Source organism: Aptenodytes forsteri, unplaced genomic scaffold (assembly GCF_000699145.1).
Source record: "Aptenodytes forsteri isolate BGI_AS27 unplaced genomic scaffold, ASM69914v1 Scaffold143, whole genome shotgun sequence".
Taxonomy (NCBI): domain Eukaryota; kingdom Metazoa; phylum Chordata; class Aves; order Sphenisciformes; family Spheniscidae; genus Aptenodytes; species Aptenodytes forsteri.
Window position 1 is genome coordinate 8710074 of NW_008794951.1, and position 23302 is coordinate 8733375.

The window sequence follows — 23302 nt, forward strand, 5'->3', positions numbered from 1 at the left end:
ACCACCAGGAGTTTATCCTGCACAGGTCTCCCATCTAATGAAGTGAGATGCTGGGACAGGGTTGGGACAGTGAGATGCTGGGAGAGGATGGCATGATTTACCCTTAGGGGGTATCTCTATGAATGTCACCCTGCCCGAGCTGCTGGTGCTGCAGCAAGGATGGGCACTGAGCAGCACCACTCTGCAAGGGAGGATGTGGGGGTCTGTGGATGTCCCGGCAAGCTGCTGGGACCTGCAGTGCCAGCAGCGATGTGGGAGGCAGGTGGAGTGGGGCTGCCCTCCAGGTCACAGAGGGCTTGAGGCGAGCAGGGAGGGCTGTCATGATGGGGTGCATTACAACCTGCCCCTCCGCTCTGCAGCGCAGCCATGTGATGCCGGAGGAGCGTGGTGGCGATGATATGGAATGTGGGCAGCTGCCTTCGGACACGCTCCGACAGGTGACGGTCCAACGCCACCCCCGCTACGGATTCGGCTTTGTGGCCGGCAGTGAGAGGCCGGTGGTGGTGCGCTCGGTGGCAGCAGGTAGGGTGTGCGGTGGGGGGCTCCCTGGACACAGCTGCAGGGTGCCAGGAAGCACAGCGGCACCTTCCCCTGGTGGGACCCCTCCCTGGGCTCCTGTCCTCTCCTGTCCCCCTCCGGTGTGCCTGCGGGGTGCCCTCCACAGCCACATACATGGGCAAATGCTTTGGTGGTGCTTGGGACCCTCCTGCTTCTCCCCAGCCCTGCAGCCCTGGATGCCTGGGCTGGCCCTGACCCTCTCTCCCGGCAGGTGGCCCCTCTGAGGATAAACTCCTGCCAGGAGACCACATCTTGGCCATCAACGATGAGGACGTGAGTGAAGCCCCCAGAGAGAGATTCATCGAGCTCGTCAGGTGAAGACAACACTCGTCCCTCATCGCCTCCGGGGAGGGGGCTCGTGCCGGGCTGCTGTGCCCTGACCGGAGCCTTGGGGTGTCGTTGCATACCCCCAGGCTCCACTGTCACCGGCGGTCACTCTGGCATGGGGAAGCCTCAACCTGAGCAGGGGGAGTGTCTTGGAGCAAGTGCCGTACCCGTTTCCAGCTGGCCAAGGGGTGGGCAGCACTGGGAGAGCACCCACAGCTGTATTACCAAGCACCCCAAGGAGCCCACAAATGTCCCAGCCACCATCAGGCTGGGTAGGGTGGGATGTGCTCTCTCGATAGCCAAATGCATGTGTTGAGGTCCACCACCATGAGGTCCTGTCCACCTTCATTTCTCCTTTCTGTCACAGGAAGGCCAAGGACTTCATCATCCTCACAGTCCTGCACACCCACCAGGTGAGACCAGCAGGTCCATGGCCAGCCCCGGGGGAGCCAGGACGGGGGTTAAGAGCCCTTTGGGAGACTGAGGTGGGGTCCATGGAGGCCCCGGGGGACCACTCAGGCAGCTCAACTGAGGTGGGGTACTGGTGTCCCACCAACCCAAGGCTCTTCCAAGCTGTCGGGTCTGAGAGCTGCCGCAGCCTCACAGGGTCAGTGGGGGCATGCAGCCATCTCCCTGTCCTCGTCACTATCTCCTCGCAGGAGGGAGGGAGGAAAAATATCCCCAAACCCATACAGTTTGCTGAGGGCATCAGGCGTGTCTGATGAAGTGACCCATCATGCCAGAGGCGGCAGGGGGGGACTTGCCATTGCCGTTGCTGGCAGGCTCAGCCAGGGAATCCCTGGGGAGATGGGAGTGCCAGGCTGCGGGCCCCGAGCAGTGCAGGTGGCGGTGGTGCTGGCACCGGGTGGTGATGGTGCACTGGGGCTCAGCACCCGTGGTGCTGAAGCAGATTGAACTGTCATGCCGGCAATGGTGGTGGCAGGGCATCATTTCTGCTTTACTGAGCCTTTCGATGTTGGTGAAGGAGATAAGTGTGAGAGCTCCCCTGTGCTCCCCTCCTCTCTGGGAGGGAGATGCCACCACCCAGCACAGCTCCATCAGGAACGGGGCATGTGCCGGGCTCCAAAAAAGCTTTTTTTGTCCTGGCCCTGGATGGCCACCAGCCAGGACAGGCTGCTCAGCTGATGCTGGTGCCCTCAGACTCACACAGTTCTGCAGCACAACTGCCTCTGTGCTGGAGCATGTGCAGGCAGAGGCTCCCCAGCACCCAACACTGCCACCAGAATGTCCCACAGGGCTGCCGGGGGTCCTGCCATCCCCCATCTCCCAGCCACCCAGCTCCTCCCCGCAGCAGTAGACCCACATCCGAGGGGCTTGTCCCTCCCATCCAAACCAGTGCCGGTGCCTCCAAGCAAGTCCTGGATCGTGTCTGCTGGAGCTCAACCTGCACAGGGGGTGCCAGCCACATGTGCCGCTGGGGATGCAGCCTCCCCCGTCACACTGAGCATGCTGGTGTGACCTCAGGGGCTGCTGCTCATCATTCTGGCCCTGCCTGTAGCACTGTATAACCACAGCGAAGGGGACTTGCTTTCCACCCCCACATTTCATGGTTTGCTGCCTGCTCCCCATCGTCATGCTGGCTTCAGAGAGGCTTTCTCTGGGCCCCGTGTCTGGCTTTCCCCATGCCATGGCTCCAAGGGCAGGCAGGTGATTTACCCGGTCCTCTCTTTCCAGTCTCCCAAATCTGCTTTCATCAGCGCAGCCAAGAAGGCGAAGCTAAGGTCCAACCCGGCGAAGGTCCGATTTTCAGAGCAGGTGACAGTCGGCGAGACGGACCCAGTAAGTCCTGCCCTGCCTTCCTCCGTGAGTCACCCCCTTGAGGCGTCCCCGGGGCTGTGGGGCATGAGGTAGGCAGGGGCTGCAGGGCTCCTCTCCCCTGATTTGGGCTCTATGGGTGAGAGCAGCCCTCTGGCCCGGGGAGCCCTGCAGGGCAGATGCCCTTGGGCACACTCAAGGCATTGGGTCAGTGCTGGGGGGAACATGCTGTGGTCCTCCCCTGTCCCTCTGTCTGTACGGAGCCCCAGAAACTGTCCTTGGAAACCTGGTCCCACCTGAGTCCCCCTAATCACCCAAGGGTGACATCTGGGCAGTGCCAGCATCTGCCCTAAGGAAGGTCTGTGGCTTCCAACCCAGTGCCAAAGGCTTCGCAGGAGTGCCTGTGCGTGGGGCAGGGTGACCAGGGCATTGCTGCGTGGCAATGGAGGCTGTTATGCTGCAGTAGCATTCCAGCCCAGTGCCATTCTCTCTTAATTGCAGAAAGGTTTTATTAAGCAGCATACAAAAAAAAAAAAACAAAAAAAAAAAAAAAAAAAACCTGTAAAGCACTTCTAGCAAATTCTATTTTTAAGCAAAATCAATTAAGTAATTATCTGATCGAAACACTTCTCACTAAATAAAATCAGCCTTCACCCAACTTACTGCACAGGGCATGTGCAAGGTTAAGGTGGGCTAGGCTTGGGCTATGGGTCAGGAAAGGGGGATCAGCTCTGAGCCACCCTGGCCATTGCCTCCCCTCTGGGACACCAGCCGGGGAGTGGAACAGGCTGCCAGGCATGGGCACAGGTCTGGGACATGCCGGACGGAGTGGGATGCTCCGTTCCCACTGCAGCTGCTGGGAGTTGGGGAGGTGAATCTATCAGGCAGCTCTGAATTGCTCCAGCTCTGCACTTCTCCGTGGCTCAGTAGAGATGCTGGATTTTCAAGGGGAATGTGCCTCTTAGCACATAAGCCCAGAGAAGCGGAGGATGCCATAACTGCTCTATCACTGAAACTCATTCTCTCTCCCCACCCTCCCTCCGTCTCTCTGTGCCCCCCATCCTCCTCGCCTCCCCTGTTGCTGGCCCTGCGTGCCAGGACATGTTGAAGAAAGAAGCTCTCCTCCTCATTCCCAATGTGCTGAAGGTTTTCCTGGAGAACGGGCAGATCAAATCCTTCACGTTCGATGGCCGAACCACCGTGAAGGTGGGCCCCTCTGCTTCCCCCATGGCACCATGACGATTCTCTCCTCCCGCCTGCACGATCCATTTTTCCTTGTCTCCTGCTTCCTTGCACAAACACCGCAGCGGCGCTTGGCTGGCTGCGAACTGCCACCGCATGATAGATAGACCCTCCACCTCCTCGGGCGACACGCTTTGCAGCTGGCAGGGATGGGGTTTTGCTGTCTTTCTCCCACTCCTAACTTTTCTCCTTGCTGTGAGCCTGTCCTCCAGCCAGGATGGATGCTCCTGTGAGTCCCCCTACCAGAGGCCAGCTCCCTGCAGCCCCCCCTCCAAAACACCGCAGTGTTACCCAAGGTGATGGGGGTCTGGCTGCTGGTCACCTCCTGCTGCAAGGTCACTTTGCCTGGCAGTGGCTGGGTACCATCCCACGGCCCCTCTCAGCACTGCAGGGCCTCATCCTTCACTGGCGCAGCCCCAGGTGCCAGGGAGAAGGGGGCTTTCAGTGGGAATGCCGGTTCCCACCCTGGGAGGGAGCCAGTGCCTCGCACCCAAACCTGTCTGTGGCATTTGCAGGACGTGATGGTGACGTTGCAGGACCGCCTGTCCCTGAGGCACATCGAGCACTTTGCCCTGGTCCTGGAGTATTCCAGCCCAGAGCAGAGCCACCGGTTCCTGCTGCTCCAGGACAAGCAGCCGCTGGCCCACGTAAGCTGCTGGGTGCAGGAAGGCATTGGGACAGCCATGGCCGGTGGCTGGGGCACAGGGAGGCTCTTCTCCCACCAGTGTGGGGCTTGGCCAGGGTTGTGCCATGGGGTGGCGTAGCCTCTCCTTGCCTCTGGCATGGTCCTGCGGGCTCAGGGGTGCAAAGGGTGGCCAAAGAGGGAGACGATCAGGGTTTTACCCATCCCACCCTGACAACACCATGGAGATGCTCCATGCTCCAGCCTGGGCAGCTGCAGACAGCATTCATGAACATCCCTGGCCTGCCCGGGAAAGCCAGCAAGCTGGCACTGTACAGGACCAGGGGTAAAATGGGGATCGTGGAGGAAGCGTTAGCCTTGGTGGCATAAACCCCTGCAGCACCAGGCAAAGGTGTCACACCAAGGAAGGCTGGACTGTTCCCAGGATGAAAGGATCAGGTGGTGCATGGAGGAGAGAAATCAAATCCTCCCCCAGGGGAGAGGAGAGGGGGTCTCCTGCCCTGCAGGCAAATATACGTGGCTCCTGGGCTCACCGCTCCCCTCTGCTCCTGCCACAGGTTGTGCAGAGGACACACTACCATGGCATGAGATGCCTCTTCCGTGTGAGCTTCTTCCCCAAGGACCCGGTGGATCTGCTGCGCCAGGATCCTGCAGCGTTCGAGTACCTGTACATCCAGGTAGGGGACTCACCCCTAGGAACTGGGAGGTGATAGTGCTCGTGGCCCACGTGTCTGCCCAGGCTGGGGCCTGTGGAGGCATCCCTCATGTGGAGGGTGCCCTGTCCCCGTGGCTGTCTGAGAACACCTCTCCTCCCCCCTGCAGAGCCGCAACGATGTGATCAGAGAGCGCTTTGGCACAGACCCCAAGCCAGAGATGCTGCTGGGGCTGGCTGCCCTCCACATCTACATCACCGTCTCAGCCACCCACCCCAGCCAGAAGGTCTCCCTCAAGAATGTGGAGTGAGTCCTTCTCCCTCTCCCCACACCGCCGCGCAGCCCTCCTCTGTGTTCCCTCCCTGTGCTCCTGCTCATAGCCCCTGCGTAACTGGGGTGCTCCCAGCAACATTTCGGGGTGCTGAGCATGAGATGCCCTGGGAGCCCTCCTGGAGCTGGCCGGTGGCTCACGGGCTTGGCAGCAGTGACACACAGCCCCTGGTCCCACCACAGGGCTGTGTAAGACCCCTGCATGCTGACATCCAGCTGCGCAGAGCAGCCTTGCTAGGGCTGGCAGGGATATTTGCTGTGAGCCCAGGATCATTTCCATGGGAACCAGGGTTGATTTTCCACCTGGCATCCAAGGGAAGGAGAAGGCACTGTGGCTGTGTAATCTCAGCCTATCACCAAGCCATGCATCCCTGGCTTCAGCCCTCCTGCGGCTCCCAGTGTCTTAAATCCATGCAGAGTCCATCTGTGTAGGCTGGCCTTGCCCAGTGTGCACAGGGAGGAAGGAGGGAGATGGCACCTTGGGAGGATCCCAAAAGAGGTTTGGGGATTTGCCCTGCATCCCTTAACCTTACACGAAGGTGAGTGGGAGCTGGGCTCAGCTGCAGAGCCTGGCACCGCTGTGTTCCCCAGCCCGGTGCTGGTGGCTGTGACACCAGCTGGGGATCCCATCCCCTTGGGGGCCCAGGCTGGGGGCTGCTGCTGCTCCGGCTGTGACACCAAGGAAGTGCTGGTGCAACTCCGGCTCCCTCTGATGGCAAGAGGATGCTCTCAGGCAGCATCCCTGGTTTCTGGCCCTCCCTGCCCATCGGCGGGGTCTCTGGCCTGGTGGCTCAGGCAGGCTTCCCTCCCCACAGGAAGGAGTGGGGCCTGGAGCCCTTCCTGCCTCCCTCGCTCCTGCAGCTCATCAAAGAGAAGAGCCTCCGGAAATCCCTCTCACAGCAGCTCAAAGCCCACCAGAACCAGCCTGGCGGCACCAAGGTGAGCCCAACCCACACGGCCACGGCTTAGGGCTGGTGGAGTGGCAGCGTGCCTTCCGCTCCAGCCATCCTGTTGTCCCCGGCTGCTCAGGGACTCCTGTTATTGCTGCTTAAGTCCCCTTGGATGGGCGATAAATCCCGTGGTGACAGCCAGGCAGCCAGGCAGCTCTCTCTCCTGAATCCAATTCCGAGAGCTGATCTGGATTTCGGGGACTGCAGTGAGGATCAGTGGGGTGAGATCAGCCAAGAGCTGGCTCTCAGCTTGGCTGAAGCGGCACACATCAGTTAAGCCTGTGTTTATCGTTATCTCTGCTTCTGGGCTTGGAAAGCTCTGGAGGAGGCTGCTGAGCCACTGCCTCGGTCCCTGCAGGTGTGAGAGCTCCCCGGGGGGGTTATAGATCCTCCGGGGGGGTTATATATCCCCCAGGAGGGTTATACATCTCTGGGAGGATTATACATCCCCCAGGGGGGTTATACATCAAGTGTCTGGGCTCCTCCCTGGCTGTGCCTCTGCTCTGAGTTACCTCCCAGCATCTGCCCAGGACAGCAGGGGAGCGGAGCCCCTCTCCACCCCATGTCAAGCCCCCAGCGCACCCCTGCTTAGGAGCTCCCGAGTTTGCACGAGCATCTTGCATTTCTTCCACCTTGTGCTGGTGGTGATCACCCATGTGATGTGTTTTGTCAGGTCTCCACGGCCCAGGCGAAGCTGCAGTACCTGAGGATCCTGAACGAGCTGCCCACCTTTGCTGGGGTCCTCTTCAACACAGTGGGACTGGTACGGTAATTCAGGATGGGCTGGGAGGTGCTTGGCACTGGTCCTGAGTGTGCGCTGGAGGAGAGAGCCAGGGGAGATGTGGCTCCCACAGAAATTACTTCCCTCGTTCTCTTGCTCCGCCCCACTGGGGTCCAAGCCCATCCAGAAAAGCCTTCAGAGCCTCTGCTGACAGTAGGTCAGATCGTCAGCTCCGCAGGGTCAGGGTCAGCTCTGTTCTTGCCAGCCTTTTGTGCAACGAGATGACCGGCTCAATGAAGTTGGAGTAATTTCAGACAAATGCTTATAGCTCGGTCCTGCCCTGGCAGCATCCTGCCATCCTTCTCGGAGAAGGGCCACCCTTGGCAAAGGTCACCACATTCTCTGCTTGTCCATGCAGGGAATAGCCTGGCTAGCCTTACCATCTCCGTCAGCAGTGGTCCAGCCCAACCACTGCTTGGCAACTCTCAGGAAGCTGCCACCACCATGGCCCACTCCTCCCTCATCTCCATCAGAGGCATCACCACCCCTCACCCAAGCCACCTCACTTTCTCCACGGCAGGAGGAAAGCCACCAAGACAAACAGGAGAACAGTGGACCCGCTAAGGCTCCCTGCTGCCTGGCTCACCTCTCCATCCCTCTCGCTCCACCTACCATCCAGGGGTCTCCATGTAAGTGTCACCTCTCTGCCATCCTTGCCTTTACCCCCACCCAAGATCTCAGCACTTCCCTGGCTTCCCTTGCTTTGCCTCCTGGGTTCCATCTCTTGCAGCCTTTGATCTGCTCTGCTTCCACCATGCCTCAGAGCTCCTCACCTTGCAGCTCAAAGGGCTGCCTGTAGGAAATCAGTGAAAGCAGAACCACATGGTGTCTGGTCAGTGCCATGGCTGAGTGGTCAGAGCCTGCCTCCGACACTGCCTGGGTGTGCAGCGTTGGGCAACTCACCTCTGGTGTGGGTGCCCTGCCTTTTTTTTCATCTCTGTCACCAAAGCAATGACTCTGAGCCAGCCTAGGAGTGGAACCACATGTAAGTGGTAAAAAGTATTCCCTTATTCTCTTCTGCACTGGTCTGCCCAGCTCCTCTTCACCTCCAGGTCTGGCTTGAAGCATCCTTCCTGGGCAGACCAGAGCAAGAAAGATCTCTATTTTCAGTCAAAGCTCTAGTCTTTCTTTTCTAAAACGCATTCACTCTGTCCTCTGCTTCCTTCTCTCAGAGGCAATGTCAGATCAGGCAGATTTGTAACATGCTCTTACTTTTCTGTAGTGACACCAGCAGGCCTGAATATTTCATGTGGACAGTCAGTTCAGTGCTTTATTTTTAAATAGCCTTGGCATCCCGCACACCGTTCCCAGCCCTGCAGAGAAGCTCAGGGAAGGGTGTTCATGGCACCAGCTTCACCTGCTGCTCTGCAAAAGCCATCCAGGACCTGGCTGAGTTGCCAACATCAAGGCTTGGCTCCAGAGAAAGAGACAGGTGTAGCCAGTGTAGCCCCAGGATGCGTTTATTCACCCCTATCTGTCTGTCTCTCTTTCTCCATGTGCTCGTGCTACCAGGATGAGAAGCAGCCAGCCACCACGCTTCTGGTGGGACCCCGGCATGGCATCAGCCATGTCATTGACCTGAAGACCAACCTTACCACAGTGCTGTCGGAGTTCAGCAAGGTCAGCAAGATCCAGCTGTTCAGGGAGAACCAGGGGGTGGCTCGGGTGGAGACGAGCATCCTGGATGCCAAGGTAGGCATGGGTGCCACGGAGGCAGGCACCGGGGAGAGGGGCTAGTGCGGAGGCTGTGGTTGGGGGTTCGGTGCTCGCCTTTAAGGGGGTTCAGGACACAAGTGCATGTTGGAGCATCTGCTTGGAGATTTCTAGGGACTCAAAAGCCCCTTTCACATTGTGGTCACAGGGTGCACGGTCCGCGGCATCTCCCCTGCTTGTCTGGCTCCTTGCACCATAGGACTGACGCCAAGGGTGCGCAGTGCAGACATGGTGGCATTCTGGCCATGACCGAAACACCTACCCAACAGTTCGAGCAGGGTCCTTGGGGCAGATAGGGGTGACACAGGCCAGGCAGGTCGCAGGGCCCTTTGGAGGCAGGACAGCGCCTCACCTCTGCTCAGGGCTGGAGAGGAGCGATCCATGGCCATACCTGGGCTGGATGCAGGTACTGGAGAGGACTGGTGGGGCTTCGTCCATTAGCAGCGCTTTTGGAACTTGTCAAGCTACGCAGGATCGTTGAATGAACGGGAAATGATAGGATGGGGGGTGTCAGGCTCAGAGTGCAAGAAGAGATCGCTGGGCATCCCTGGGCATGGGTGTCCCTGGCTCCAGTAAGTCACCCCCCAGGTATCTTACCAGCTGCCTCTGTTATCCTCCCCTTCAGCCCATGGAGCAGTCTTTCCACTTCTCAGTGTACATGCCCTCCTGGGCCCTGTGCATTATCATCCTGCCATCCCCTGCTAGTTGTTGCGTGGTGCAGTGCTGGTTCTGGTAGTCGATCCCCATGGTCAGGCCCCACCACCCCTCCACACCCCTTGCAGTCTCCTGTCTCTCCTGGGTCCCAAACCCTTCAGAAGGACTGTCAGCAACACAGGAAGAGCTTTACTGACTTCTTTGGTGTCTGGTCCAGCAGCCACAAGATCCTAAAGAGATCTTCCATTGGCCTTTGCTCAGGTTTTTAATAAGCTAGGACACGTCTCCGGCAGACTCGCAGGCAGGTGGCCATGTGCCTGCTCCAGGGTATCCTCGGTTTCACTGCCTCCCCGCACCCAGCTCTTCCCTGCCCCATGGGGAAGGACAGAGCTGAGAGGCAGCTACCTGACAGATAAATGCCAAGCCTCATCCTCTCCTCTCCTCCCACCTTGAATTCAACAGGACAGAGTTAGGATTGAGTTTGGGCTAAATTAGACAGGAGCAGTGCTTGGCAGAGGCTGTCTCATGCCATGACATCTGGCACAGTGGAGCTGTGACCGCTGTGGGGCATGGAGATGCTGCTGCACAGCAGACAGGGTGTATCTGCACAAGCCCTCCGAGCCTTTGGCTGTAGGTCAGTTTTGCTGCCCCCACATTCATGCCTTTTCCCCCCGAGGCTGATGAAGCTGAGCTGCTTTGCTGGCTGCCTCTGTGTTTCCTCATCTCCTGCGAGCTCTCTAAGCCTCAGCCCTCTCTGCAGCCCTTTCCTTGCGCTCTCTATTTCAGCCATAGCCTCGCAGATGTAATCATGGTGGATTTGTTTAGGATTCTCCTGCTGCCTCCTCTCCTAGTGGATTTTAGCAGTTCCTCCTACCAGGCTCATTAATTCCTCCAAGTCTGTTTTCCTGCTGCCGCTGTGCCTGGTCCAGTAACTCTGCTGAAATGCAGTAACACTTCGGTAGCCTCTGCCAGAGCCGCGCTCATCCTCATCCCCTCTGGTTCAGCTGTCCCCTCCAACAGCCTCATCGGTGAAGCCCTTTTTTTGCATTTGTAATTCAGTGGGTATTTAGTCAACTGTAATATCTGTAATATTCCCTCTTCTGCATCCCACTGAGGTCAGTTGTTGCCCAGGTGAAGTCCTGGTGTCCTGCTGTGCCTGTCCTTACCCTTCAAAACCCTCAAACCTCCCCCCCTGCAGCCTGGGCAGGTGGAACCCCTCCCTGCACGGCCCCTCTGGCTGCCTGGGCTGTGCAGGAGCCCACCGGGTCTCCTCCTTACTGCTTATGGAGCAGGTATAACCAAGGGATATAGTCTGCACCATGAGTAACCCTTCTGGTTCCTCCTGGTGCCCACGCCCCTTGGATATGTGTGTATAAATCGCAATATTAATACAGTAATAATAGGCTGGTCACAACCCCGTGACTGACTGCTCATGGCTCACTGCAAGCGCTCGGAGCACAGCATGTTCCCACTGTCATGTAGCTCCATGGCCGTCTCGCCAGCTGCGAGTACTGTGCGGCGAGACGTGCAGCGTTAGCTCTGCTCCATGCAGCGCTGCTCAGTCCCAGGAGCACATTGAGCTCATGGTGGGGTGCACGGGCCCCTCTGGTGCTACTGTCCCCTCCCTGGCATGGGAGAGGGCAGTCGTCGTCCCCGGCGCAGTCCGGTGCGCAGCTGAGACTGGCCACAGGAGCAGCAGATGTGCTGGAGGCTGAGGTGGTGCTGACATCCATCTGCTATAAATTAGGTGGCAATTCCCACAAGGCTTCTCCACAGATCCTGCAGTGCCACTCCCCTCAGCCGTGCTCTGCAGCAGTAATTAACTCCGTAACACCACCAGCCCTTTCCCGCTGTAGGAGTAGACTTTCTCCCGTGTCCCCTCTATCCAGCCTCCCAATTGCTGGAGAAAAGGCAGCTCACATACAACTTCCCGCAAGCACGTACGCATGCATGGTGGCTTTACCTTCCTGAGAAATTCCAGGCAGCTGCCTACAGCCACTGAAAGCCCCTCTGCCCACCCAGAGCGGAGTGAGCATCTCATTCGTGAATCTCAGCAGGCTCAACAGCACCCCACCAGTGCAGAGGCTGTTATCCATCTTCATTTAACTGTTATCCAAAGGGCTGGGTTTTAAAGCCAGAATGTCTGCTCCAAAATGAGGCATATGCTAATCCTACACAGGACAGTGATAGATGAGGCAGGCTAAGAAAAGCAGGCATTACCTCGCAGAGCTAATCTGCTTTCTGCAATTATTCTGTTGCACTGAACGTGTTGCTGGCTAAAGCCCTGGGTTGCAAATAAATCTGTTTCCAGCATGAGTCGTAAACTATTGGAGGGTTGTGCTTGAAGTAGTGTCCTGACTGCTCTGGGGACCTGCGCTGAAATCCGTATCACCCCCGAAAGCCTGTCGGAGCCCTGTGGATTGCAGAGCAGGTGGGGGTGTCCCCCTGGGGCCGCTGCACTGTGATGCCTGGTGCTGCATTGTGGGATGCTGGTGCTGGGGCAGCTCTGGTGCGTTCCCCAGGTAACTGCAGGGATGCAGGCAAGCCAGCCTGAATCAGTGGGGTGGCGGCAGCCCGTCACAGCTGCTCTCTGGGTTACTGTGGAAACAGCAGATGTTCAGTGACGGTTAAGGGATTTGTGCAGAAAGGCCATTTTGAATTTCTAAGCACCAGGTTTATTGATGTTGTGTAGTTGATCCTAAGGGTTAAAAAAAGGGGTCAGGTCACAGAGCAGCCATCAGCCGGGAGGTCTGCACACCCCGACCGCACCAGCCAGCGCCACCCAAACGTCCTTATCCACTGCTTGCCTGCAACCGCAGCCCAGACGTACCTGCCGGGAAGGAGCTGGGGAAGATTTTCAGGTAACGAGCAGGCTTGAGGAGATCATAAACCATTTGCATTTAATTCAGGAGGAAAAGAAATTATGTTTGTCTTATAAATTATAGTAGTGGGTAGTTAACTGGTTTGTTTTGGAGCTTTTCAATCCTGGGCTTCAGCTTCTGTTTACAACAGCCCCTTTGGGATACACACCCAGGGCTGGCACCTCTGCTTTGCTTTCTTTAGCTGTTTGCCACTGCGAGGGTGGCAAGGGGGGGGAAAATGCTGGCAGGACCCCTTGTAGAGGAGCTGCACAACCTCAGGGCAGAGGAACAAAAGCCTTCAGGCCTCTGCTACTGGGTCCAAGAAGGATTTTTATTCCCTGCAATGTCCGAGGGAGCTGCTGGGAGGAGAGGAGCAGGTTTCACTTTGACAGAGGGAGTGGGGCAGGTTTGCTTGGAAATGCTGAGAAAGTTCACAGCACGCAGCTGGGGCAGGACAGTGCTTCCCCAGCTGCACTGCAGCGGTGTAGGCATTTTGCAGGGTCGTGTGGTCATTCCCACCTGGCAAAGTCCCCTCTCTGCTGGGGCTGTCACTTCTCTGCTCTTCCTCCTGCGCTCTGGACTTGCTGGTGTTTGAGCATTGATTCTGGAGCTCATAGAGTTGCTGGGGACAGGGTGGTGGCATGTGGTGTCTCCTTGTGATCTTTATGCATTAAATGCAGCTTGTCTCGGTGGTCTGGGGGCCCCACAGGCCTGCATCTCCCAGGGGCTTCCCCCTCCAGCTGCCCAGCAGTGCTGGGACCAGCATTTCAGAGCAGCCAATGCTTCTGAGCCAGCTCAGATTTGGGCTTCCAGGCATACATCTCCCCTCCTCCCCAGCGCAGAACTGCAAAGTTCTCTTCTACCTCCCAGCATCTCGGGAAGGGCAGTCTCAGCATCTCCTGTCCGGCATCTGGGCAAGCCCGGCAGCACTGATGGGGTGCAGAGGAGGCAGAGGGGCTGCTGCTCGCCGTGCTCACCCAAGCTCCCCCGTGCAGGAGGCATGGGGAGAGCTGCTCAGCTCCATGGGCATATCGGAGCCAGCTCCTGATGTCCAGCTGGGTGGCTCCACCAGGTCGCACCCCTGACTGTGCAGCTCCGCAGCTCCTGCAGAAGCAAAGGTTTTGTTCTTACTGAAATGCCTTTTCAAATGGACCATTTCTCCTTTCTGATTTACACAGCTACATGCCGTTGGGCTTTTTATTATTAACAGTCTTGACATTGGCAAAAAAGCTGCTGAAGACCTCTGAATGGGAATGAAAGAGGAACGCTCAGGGGGTAGCCGGATTGCCTGAGCCCAGACAAGCGTCTGCAATTTAACGGAGGAGCTGTCCCAGGCTGCACCTCGTCCCTGCACCAGGCTGCGGGGCAGGAGCCCACAGCGGCTGGCCACTCACCAAGCACAATTCAGTCAAAGGCACTGGGGTAATTGATTTCATGTCTCCCAGCAGGGCCTGAGCCAGCCGGCGCTTTAGCGGAGATCAAGACTCAACAGAGGAAAACAAAGGAAAAATTAATTCAGAAAGGTCCCCGGCTGCTGCTGTGCCTGGAATCTGGCTATTGATGTCGGTGTCCCAGGGGCCCTGGTGTGCTTCCAGCCTGCCATGGAAAAAAAAGCCACCATGCACAGCCAGGGTGCAGCCTTCTCCTCTCCCCCTGGAAGGAGCAAAGTCCTGCCTGCCGGCCACCCCTCCCTCTCACTAGCGATGGGATGTGATGGCGGCAGATGGCGACCCCTCTGCCTCCGAGCTTTCCCCACCAGAGACGACCACAGCGGGTGCCAGCGGGGCCGCAGCCGGCCCTGAGCCCAGTGGTGCTTCCCCCAGCCAAGCATGGCAGGGATGCGCTGTGGGTGCCGAAGCCAGTGCCGTAAGTGCATTTGCCAAATTGTAGTCTGAAAATGGTGGGGAGCCCCATCAAACTGATGCGGGCAGGTGAGGCCAGCATTACTCCCACTCATGCAAGCAATGACTGAAGCCCATCGGATTTCTCCTACATGAAGAGCGAGGCTTCAGAGTGATGATGGACCTAAAGGCTCTGGTTCCCTAAGCTGAATTCATCTTTATTTGCATTAAGCCATTCTGAAACACTGTCATCTCGTGGGAGAGAGGGAGGGATTGAGATTTCCTTTGGCTCAGGTGAGTGGGAAGCACAGATGCAGTTTCTCCCCTCGCAGAGCCTTTCTAGTGGGCTGTAAAGCAAATCACATACCAGCATGTGGTGCCAGCCCCGGCGCCACCTATAGCGCTGCCCACCAGGACCTGGGATGGGAGCCAGCCAGAAACACAGGAGCCAGCCAGAAACACAAGAGTCAGACAACATGTAGAGAGGATGAGTTTCCAAGCCTGCAAAGCCAAATTTGGTTTGTTTATTTTAAAAAACGAAAAAATAAACAAGCAGACCTCAGGCGTCCAGTGCTGTGGGAGTGAGAGCAGCCCGATGGTGCTGCAACCTTGGGAGTCCTGAGAACTTGCTTCAACAAATAGGAAACGTGGAGGATGCTGAAAGTGCTGGCAGGCTCTGGTTATTAGAAATCCCACAGGGAAGAGCATGAGCCCTTTGAGTAGCCAGGGGGGAGATGAAAGCCGGCCAGGGCGGCAGTGGCAGCATGATGGGAAGGTGTAGGCTGGACGTGCACCTTCCCTGGGACACAGCAGCACCGCAAGGGGACACAGCACCACCATCGAAGTGGAGAGAAGGAGACGCCTACAAGTTTGCAGTCTATAGAGGTACCTCTCCATCCGCTGTGACAATTTGTGGGACCGTGCAGGAAACAAGGAGGGCATTCACCTGGCGGAGGTGGTGGCTGCTCAAACCCTAAGGAAGGAGACGCTACTGCAGAAACCTGAAGGTCTGCTGCTAACAAAGGCAGGAGGTTTATTGATCAACAAATGGGAAATAATGGTCTAATCGCAAGCAGCCTGGTATTGATAGACTTGAGTTAATAATGCTTAAAGGGAGGGAAGGAAAGGTCAATGTACAAGTGAAAAATTGACTGCTGTCTCATTAGGCCTGGATGCCTATATTATTAAATATAAACTTGGCAGTGCACCTCAAATAAACCAGGGAACATAAATTATGTAAATTCATATCCCACCTTTCTACTGCACTGCATTAAAGGAAGCAGGGTAAGACCCGAAGTACATGATAAAGGGGGGAGATTAAAAGGAAATGCACATAAGCTTAAGGGTTATAGCACACATAGATCAGGTCATAAATTAATTTAAATATGAGGACTGTTAAGATCCTCTAGCATAACCCTGGCCATAAAATTTCCTCCAGACATTATTCTATGAAACCTTCACCTTTGTCTGAACAAGAGAATATCCTCCAGAAGGACATCAAGGTTTGATTTAAAGGCAGGGCATAATAGCAAAAGCACTCTATCCTTAATAAGCTAATGGGAAACTCATCTCTCATATCCAGTATAAATGTATTTTGTTTTACTTTCCAGAGAGACTGGTTGCCAACTTTAAGTGAAGAAATGTCCTTTTCTCATTAGGACTAGAAAATCTAGAAAACCAGTATGAGTGAAAGATCAAAACATCAATAATTTCAGACTGGTATTATGCCTTTAGAGGTAGAAAGAGCATTCTCTTTAAAATTTGCTTCTTTTCATGTTGGCATATTACAGGTCAGAGATGAACCTTTACCTGCGCATCCCACTGGGAATCTGATGTTTGGCATTTTTAGAGCAGTAGGATTATCCCAGTAAGTTTGCTTCTGTGTAAAACCAGCTTTCATCCTAAAGGTGCTGCTGCCCTGACAAAAATCAGACAGGCATTTCTGCTCTGGCATCCCAGGGAAGCAGAGCCCTCAGGGCCACCGAGGTATGAGACCCCGCTGCTGTCACAGCAAGAACATGCCAGTGAGGAGGGGGAAGAGGATGGGCTGGTTGGCATGAGACACGCAGTGCGTGGCGGGAGGATAACTGGAGGGTTATGCTAGTTAATAACTTGTTCCCCGTCAGTGATTAACACCATCTCCTGATTACAGCTGGGAAAGAGGCACTGCATTTTGTGACCACTTCCGAAACAATCATGGGCTGGTGGCATGAGACACGCCATCAGTGCGTGGCGGGAGGATAACTGGAGGGTTATGCTAGTTAATAACTTGTTCCCCGTCAGTGATTAACACCATCTCCTGATTACAGCTGGGAAAGAGGCACTGCATTTTGTGACCACTTCCGAAACAATCAGTGCCAATGGGGCAAGGAGCAAGTCTTAGAGGAATGACACCGGTTTTGCTCCTGCTGCATCCTTCCCTGCCTTCCGGCTGCTCACGGAAGTCTCTCTGCTCTACCACACCACCAGGTTTAGAAAACTTATGAAGATTTACACTCTTTCAGGTTGCTGCCTTTTTGTCAGGTCTGGTTGAGATTGAGCAGCGAGTTAAAAAAATTGCAGGGGGAGGCAAGGATGTTGCATGAGCCCCAGCCCCTTGGGGACTAGGCCAATACTGACCACAGGCACAAGCCCTCACTGCTCCTTGCAGGATGTTTCCAAAGGAAAGGAGGTCAATCCCATTCGCCACAAGACATGGGTATCACAAGGAAGCCCAAAGCACAGACTACAGTCCTGCGTTGTTGTTACTTAGAGCAGCTCCCTGCAAAGCTGCCCTGAATTTACCATCTAAAACCCTTAGCAACATTAGTTGGAAATTTTTCATGCAACTGTTCAGAAAGTCAATGTTTGCTCAGCTCGCCTGTGCCTGGCTGTCTTCATGAGATCTCGTTTGCCTTGCCTGCGTGGAACAGGGTGACCAAGATTGCCAATGTCTAAAAATAACATCTCCATTAGCTGCCATCCCCTGACACCTCTTCTTTGTAACCTGATTTCCCAAGGAAACAAGGCTGCTGCGATCATGTTGCCTCTTTGCCTCTTGACCCCACAACTCACTTTCAGATCTGTTGGCCACTTTCAGGGAGATGTGGCAGCAGGGTGGAAGTCTCGAAGGCAGCTGAGCTGCTGCAATCTCGGCAAAATTACCTAGGTGGGTGGAAGAGAGAGATTCAGTCTTGTAACCCCACATGGGAAAGGGTTACAGCCAGACCTCTGTTAGTGAGCAGCAGAGAAGCCACCGAGGCCAGGAGAGATGCACAGCCTGACTGCAGCAGCTTTGCTCACATTCAATATCTTTTTAAACAACCAATAATCCATCAGCAGGACACAGAGCCCCTGCAGCATGGGCTCCCGGGCCATGGGGATCTCGCTGGAGTGCTGCCAGCAGCACGGGTGGATGGCTTCAAGCTTCCCCTGAAGTGATTTAATCCCTAATAACAATATTTGAATGCTTGACAATTAGAGAAGAGTTCTCACGCTGCTTGCTTGCCAAGATGTGAGAGTAATCGTTTCTAAGACCCCTCACTAAGCTGTAATGCTAATCAGTATTAAGAGTCCTCTTTCAGAGCAGAGTGCTACAGCTAACCCCAGCATGCCACACACCAATTGCTGGAAGCTGGTCTGGAGGCTGGGCTTGCTTGGACACCTGGCAGGGAGCTCACGGCATCTTGGTGCATTGCATGTGTTTTATTTGTAGGCAAGAAACACCAGTCGGGGTGGTTGTGTCTCAGTCCTGTCTTCCTTCAGGAGGACTGATCCAGGGACTGCTTCTTGCCAGCAAGAACCTACAGTCCCATCTCTGGATGGGTGGGAGCGTCCTGAAGCAGAGGTATCTGAGCAAAGATGGAAATAGGGCTGGGTCCCAGAGGTACTGGTAACCAGCTGGGGTACCAGGACTGCACTGCGGGCTGAACGGCAAGCGCTGACAGGGAGGCAGTGAAGGTCCATGATTCTTGCCACTCAGCCTTGGTGTCCCCAAGAGCTAGCTGTGAATCTCTGGCGTGTGACTCGCGTGTGGTGGAAACTACCCGCCTAGCTTTCCCTTTGAAAGGGAATTCTCAACCCACCTTGGCCTCTTCATTTAATCTCCCAGTAGTGGATACTCATCAGCCATTGCCTCCCTCCCCTTGGCATTTGCTTCCTTTCTTGTTGCTAGCACTCAAACCCTCACTGTGCAAATATTGCTTTATTCAACAAGTGGCTTGAAAAACCCAAGAAGGCTTAGCCCTATGTAGAAGGCACTTGTTTTAAGGATGCTTCATGTGGCAGAACTGGAACACATGGTTTCCCTTCATCACTTATGTCAAGACTGGAGCTGAGCTAAGAGGTGTCACACACACACCCCCCGCACCGCTGCATGCCTGCCTCCTTCAAGCTTCTCTCCATTCTCTCTATCTTGATACTTTCCCTTTGATCTGTGTCATCTCAGGTTTTTTTTCCTTGGTGCAGAAAGAGCCTCATCAAGCAGGCAGGGGCAGAGCCTCTCAGCAGAGCACGTTCGCTCGTTGGGTTATTACTCTTCCACGTCGGGTTACTTCTTTTCCTTTCCCTTCCTGCACAGCAGACAAGGAGGGAACTTCTTTACCCTGGCCCTAGGAGGAATCAGCCCCTGCCAGGGGCTGGCGTGGCTTGGGGATCACATGCAGCTCTGCCCAGGGCTGATGGCTTCACACCCAGGTTTATTGCGTTGTATGGTCCAGAGCATGATGTGCTGTAAGGCCAGGTCTTCCTTTGCCAGAGTTGGCTTGGTGGCTTAAAAAAGCAAGTGTTGAGCAGAGCACAGAACTGACCAGTGGGTACCAGGAACCTCCTGTGGTTATAAAACAAGAAAACCAAAATAGCTTTAAAGCTTTTCACACTGCATAGGCTTAAGTGTTTTTTAAAATGGGCTTGGTTTGCCCTGGATGTGGTAAACGAGTTCTTCTGAGTCCTGGAGGGCTGTCAGTATGCAAGAGACCGAGCATGGCAGGACAGGCAGCCCAAGTCACAGCAGTAGCTAAACATCCCCCAGTTGCCTCAGATAAGCCCTGTACCTGGGTACAAAGGCCCTTTAGATAGGGTTGCTTTGTGCAAGGGGTAGATGAGGGCTAGAGCTGCCATGCAATAACTTTATTGAAGGCACTGTCAATTTTTTTTCCATCTCATGGGTCCACCTTGAGCGGTGCTCAGGGCTCAGACCAAGTGTGGACTGCTCGACCAAGCTGTGCTGGCGCAGGCTGCTCTGCCCAGCTGGGTCCCAGCAGTGCATGGGACCTCTCTGAGCAGGTAGGAGTGGATCCCAACCCAACAGCTTCCCCGGGCTAGCTAGCCTTCTCCTTGGGACAAGCCGGGAGCCAGGGAGTGGTGGTGTCTCCCACTGCGGTGCTCAGGGCTCAGACCAAGTGTGGACTGCTCGACCAAGCTGTGCTGGCGCAGGCTGCTCTGCCCAGCTGGGTCCCAGCAGTGCATGGGACCTCTCTGAGCAGGTAGGAGTGGATCCCAACCCAACAGCTTCCCCGGGCTAGCTAGCCTTCTCCTTGGGACAAGCCGGGAGCCAGGGAGTGGTGGTGTCTCCCACTAGATTGTGCAGTGAGGTTATATGTGGCACACAGATCATGTCTGATTTTTTCTTCTCTTTAAAGCAAAGACCTTTTTTAGCGTGCGAATAAATGCTCTCCTAAAAGAGAATACACCATCTGCTCCTAAGCACAAATTTAATTTTCCAAAGGGTTAAATTGAAATAAGATCCACAGGCTCAGAGTGGTGACTGGGGGAGCCTGTAATGGGTTTTTGCCCCTTCTGCATCTTGCTGGAAGCAGATGTCATAGTTTATGGGAGGGCGATGTGGTGCCTGCAATGAAACAGGGGTTCTGGCAGCTGGAGACTCCACAAGCTCCCTTGAGCTCCCCAGGGCCTGATGGTTAATCTGGTGCTTGCAGGTAGGCTTAGAGCATTGACATGCAGACAAACGATCAGGAGCCAGTTGCATGGGGGCCCTGCCATGCACAGCCTGTGCCCTGCAGGGCTCCACCTCTTTCATCATCCTTAGGGGAGTTAGCAAGTGGGAATACAGCTGCAGCAAGGCACTTTCTTGTGCACAGCGATTTGTTGGGTGATCTGGAGCAAGGACGTGCACCTGGCTGCTTTTTTCTGTGTGGGTGCTAAAAGTGCCAGCCAGCTCACCAGTTACACCAGTGCAGGGCCCCAGCACAACCCCTTTGGAGCACTGGTCCCGTGCCAGCTGAGCCACGTGGGCCTCATGCACTTTGCCTCTCTTGCCTTCCAGCCGCTGGTGTTGCTGATGGAGTGGCCTGAAGCCACCAACTTCGCCTGCCTGATTACAGGTTACTGCCGTCTCCTGGTGGACTCCAAGAAGATGATATTCTCCAGGGCCCCCAGCCAGCCACCCCCGCCTCAGATAATCAAGGCAGGTACGTTTCAGCCTCTGCTTTCTGTGCAAGCCCCTTCCTCAGCCTCCCTCTCCTCCTCCTCCCTGCTCCCAGGGCTCTGCAGCATTAGAAAGGAGAAGAGTTTATCTGGCATCTCACCTCTGCTCCCATTTCCCCTGCAGAACCAGCAGACCCCCTTTTAACCAGAAAACAAGGAGCAGGGAGACAAGTCCTCATTTTGGATAAGCTCTGACTTGTGGTGTCAGCTTGGGCCCTAAACACTCACTGCAAGTGTCGTTCTGGCAGCTCCTAGAGCAGATCCAGGAGGTGCCGTTTGAAAAGACCTGTAATGCTGCCAGCTAAATGCTGGGTCCTCGCAGAACAGCCTGTGCGTTGCCGCAGGGATGCAGCACATGCTCCTTGGCCAGCATCCTGGCTCCAGAGACCAACGTGAGTGTATGCACTCAGCCAGGGACTGTACTCCTGCTGCCTTTGGACACTGCTGCCTTCATCCATGGGGGATCTGGGCTGCACGAGCAGCTCTGCAAGCACGGCTGCTCTGCTGATTTCCTAAATCAGGAAGAAAACTTTGGTGTCCCAGCTTTTCAGGTGCCCAGCCTGATGCAGGGAGCAGAGGGCTGGTCTGGGCATAGCAGGAGACCAGAACAGCTAAAGACAGGTTCTGTCCCACCAGGCACCGATGCTCTATTCATTGAGGATGGATTGCTTGATTTCAAACAAGAGCCACCTATAAGCTACGTGCTATTGTTCCATGCAGGTGTTCACATCGAATATGTTTTGTACAGGGAAATATAAAATACAGGATCAGTGGCTGGAGATGGGCAAAATACCAACCCAGCTGACTCTGGAAGGTTGCCCCCAGAGCTCCCAAGTGACACTGCAGCTCCAGAGAGCTGTGACAAGTCTTCAGTTTAGCTGGTAGAGTGTCAAAACTGCCTCCTCAAGATGGGACTAGCTGGGGGAGGTGGGAGGAGTGCCGAGAGCTATCAGGGTCCTTGGGAAAGGACTCAGTGCCTCTGAGGTCTAAGGAAGGCACCCAGACACAGACTTAGCACATGTGGGAGGACACACTCACAAGAGGCATCAGGAAAGCATCTGCAGCAACCTCAGTGAATCCAGGGAAAGACCTGGCAAGTGATGTTGATGTAAGTATACGCGCATGGTTTCCTTTTGTTTCTTCACCTGCGCGTCTTATTGACAGCTGTCACTGTGCTCGCTGCTCTGGGTGCCCTACAGAAACACATTGAGTCACATTTTTCTATGAGTGGAGGGTGTTTCCAACTTAACTGGCTATCATCAGAGTGGTCCTTCCCCAGGTCATGTCACCCTGAGATGGGCTACAGGGACACATGGGGCACATGGCTGTGGGGAGTCAGAGGAATGTGGTAGGAAGCGGAGAGCATCCCAGAACATCCCCAAGGGCTCAGAGGGAGGCTGGTGGCGCCCACAGTTACTGGTCACTCAGGAGATGTCTCAGCATGTGCGAGTGGTGCTTTTCCACACTCTAGCAGCAGTGATAATAACCAGGATTTTTCCTCGGGGAGATTTTGCTTCATGGGCATGGTCCAAACCTATGCCAAAAAGGGTAGTAGATCTTGCCCTTTTCTTGACAGTCTCAGGAAACCAATGTCATTCTGCAGGGGGCTGGCGTGAGTGTGAGGGGAAGTCACAGTGTGGGTAGGACAGTGATGGAGCAATGGATCCATGGTCTTCATACCAAAGAGCTAGCCCCTCTCTGGATGGCCTGGTCTGTCCTCAGAGGTGCAGTGAAAACCTCTCTGACCAGTGGAGTGCAACAGTTTCCCTGCAGACCTAGTACACTCAGCCCAGCCGCTCAGGCATCCTTCAGAAGGAGTGAATTTAATGTGTATTGAGAAAACAAGGTCTGTTCACAGTTTTGGTCTCGCTACGGCTGCAGGCTGAGCTGTCAGGAGCTAGGCAGATCACAGGGAGCAGGGGCTGCTGATCATTAGCACACCTCTGCAGGAACGATAAGAAAGCCCCACTGGGATGAATCAAGTTAGCCCAGGCTTTGACTTTCCAGGCTGCAGGCAGGCTGTGCCAGAATCTTAAATGTAAAATCAAGCCCTGGCCCATGCTTTTTGCCTAGAAGACGAGCACATGCATCTTCCCTGAGGCCCATTAAAACCTCCTGCTGAACTGCAGACATTTTTAGAAATGCACGCTCTGTCTGGATGCTGTCAGTTAGATCCATCTCTCTGCATTTCCCTGTGGAGCCGTATGCCAGATTCTTGCCCTCCGCAGGAAGGGTTGTGCCGTGCTGGAGCTGCGCAGGCGGTTCGCCTCCCTGCCCCTTCATAGAATCATAGAATCATAGAATCATTGAGGTTGGAAAAGACCTCTAAGATCATCGAGTCCAACCGTCGACCCAACACCACCACCCACTAAACCATGTCCCTAAGTGCCTCATCTACTCCTCTTTTAAATACCACCAGGGATGGGGACTCAACCACTTCCCGGGGCAGCCTGCTCCAATGTTTAACCACTCTTTCAGTAAAGAAATTTTTCCTTGCATCCAATCTAAACCTCCCCTGGTGCAACTTGAGGCCATTTCCTCTCGTCCTAT

At 55.2% G+C, this 23302-nt stretch overlaps 1 protein-coding gene across 1 annotated transcript in view; it reads left to right on the forward strand.

The window, feature by feature from the left end:
• The first annotated feature begins 368 nt into the window (after positions 1 to 368).
• The window catches only part of FRMPD3 (FERM and PDZ domain containing 3), a 33582-nt gene continuing 10648 nt past the window's right edge, over positions 369 to 23302 (forward strand). The window contains exons 1-12 of the mRNA XM_009275358.1: positions 369 to 522; positions 770 to 872; positions 1253 to 1298; positions 2581 to 2685; positions 3760 to 3867; positions 4419 to 4550; positions 5104 to 5223; positions 5369 to 5505; positions 6345 to 6468; positions 7153 to 7242; positions 8773 to 8952; positions 20592 to 20736. Of these exons, the coding sequence (XP_009273633.1) occupies positions 372 to 522; positions 770 to 872; positions 1253 to 1298; positions 2581 to 2685; positions 3760 to 3867; positions 4419 to 4550; positions 5104 to 5223; positions 5369 to 5505; positions 6345 to 6468; positions 7153 to 7242; positions 8773 to 8952; positions 20592 to 20736 (1441 nt within the window). The 5' untranslated portion in view covers positions 369 to 371. The remainder of the gene's footprint in view (positions 523 to 769; positions 873 to 1252; positions 1299 to 2580; positions 2686 to 3759; positions 3868 to 4418; positions 4551 to 5103; positions 5224 to 5368; positions 5506 to 6344; positions 6469 to 7152; positions 7243 to 8772; positions 8953 to 20591; positions 20737 to 23302) is intronic.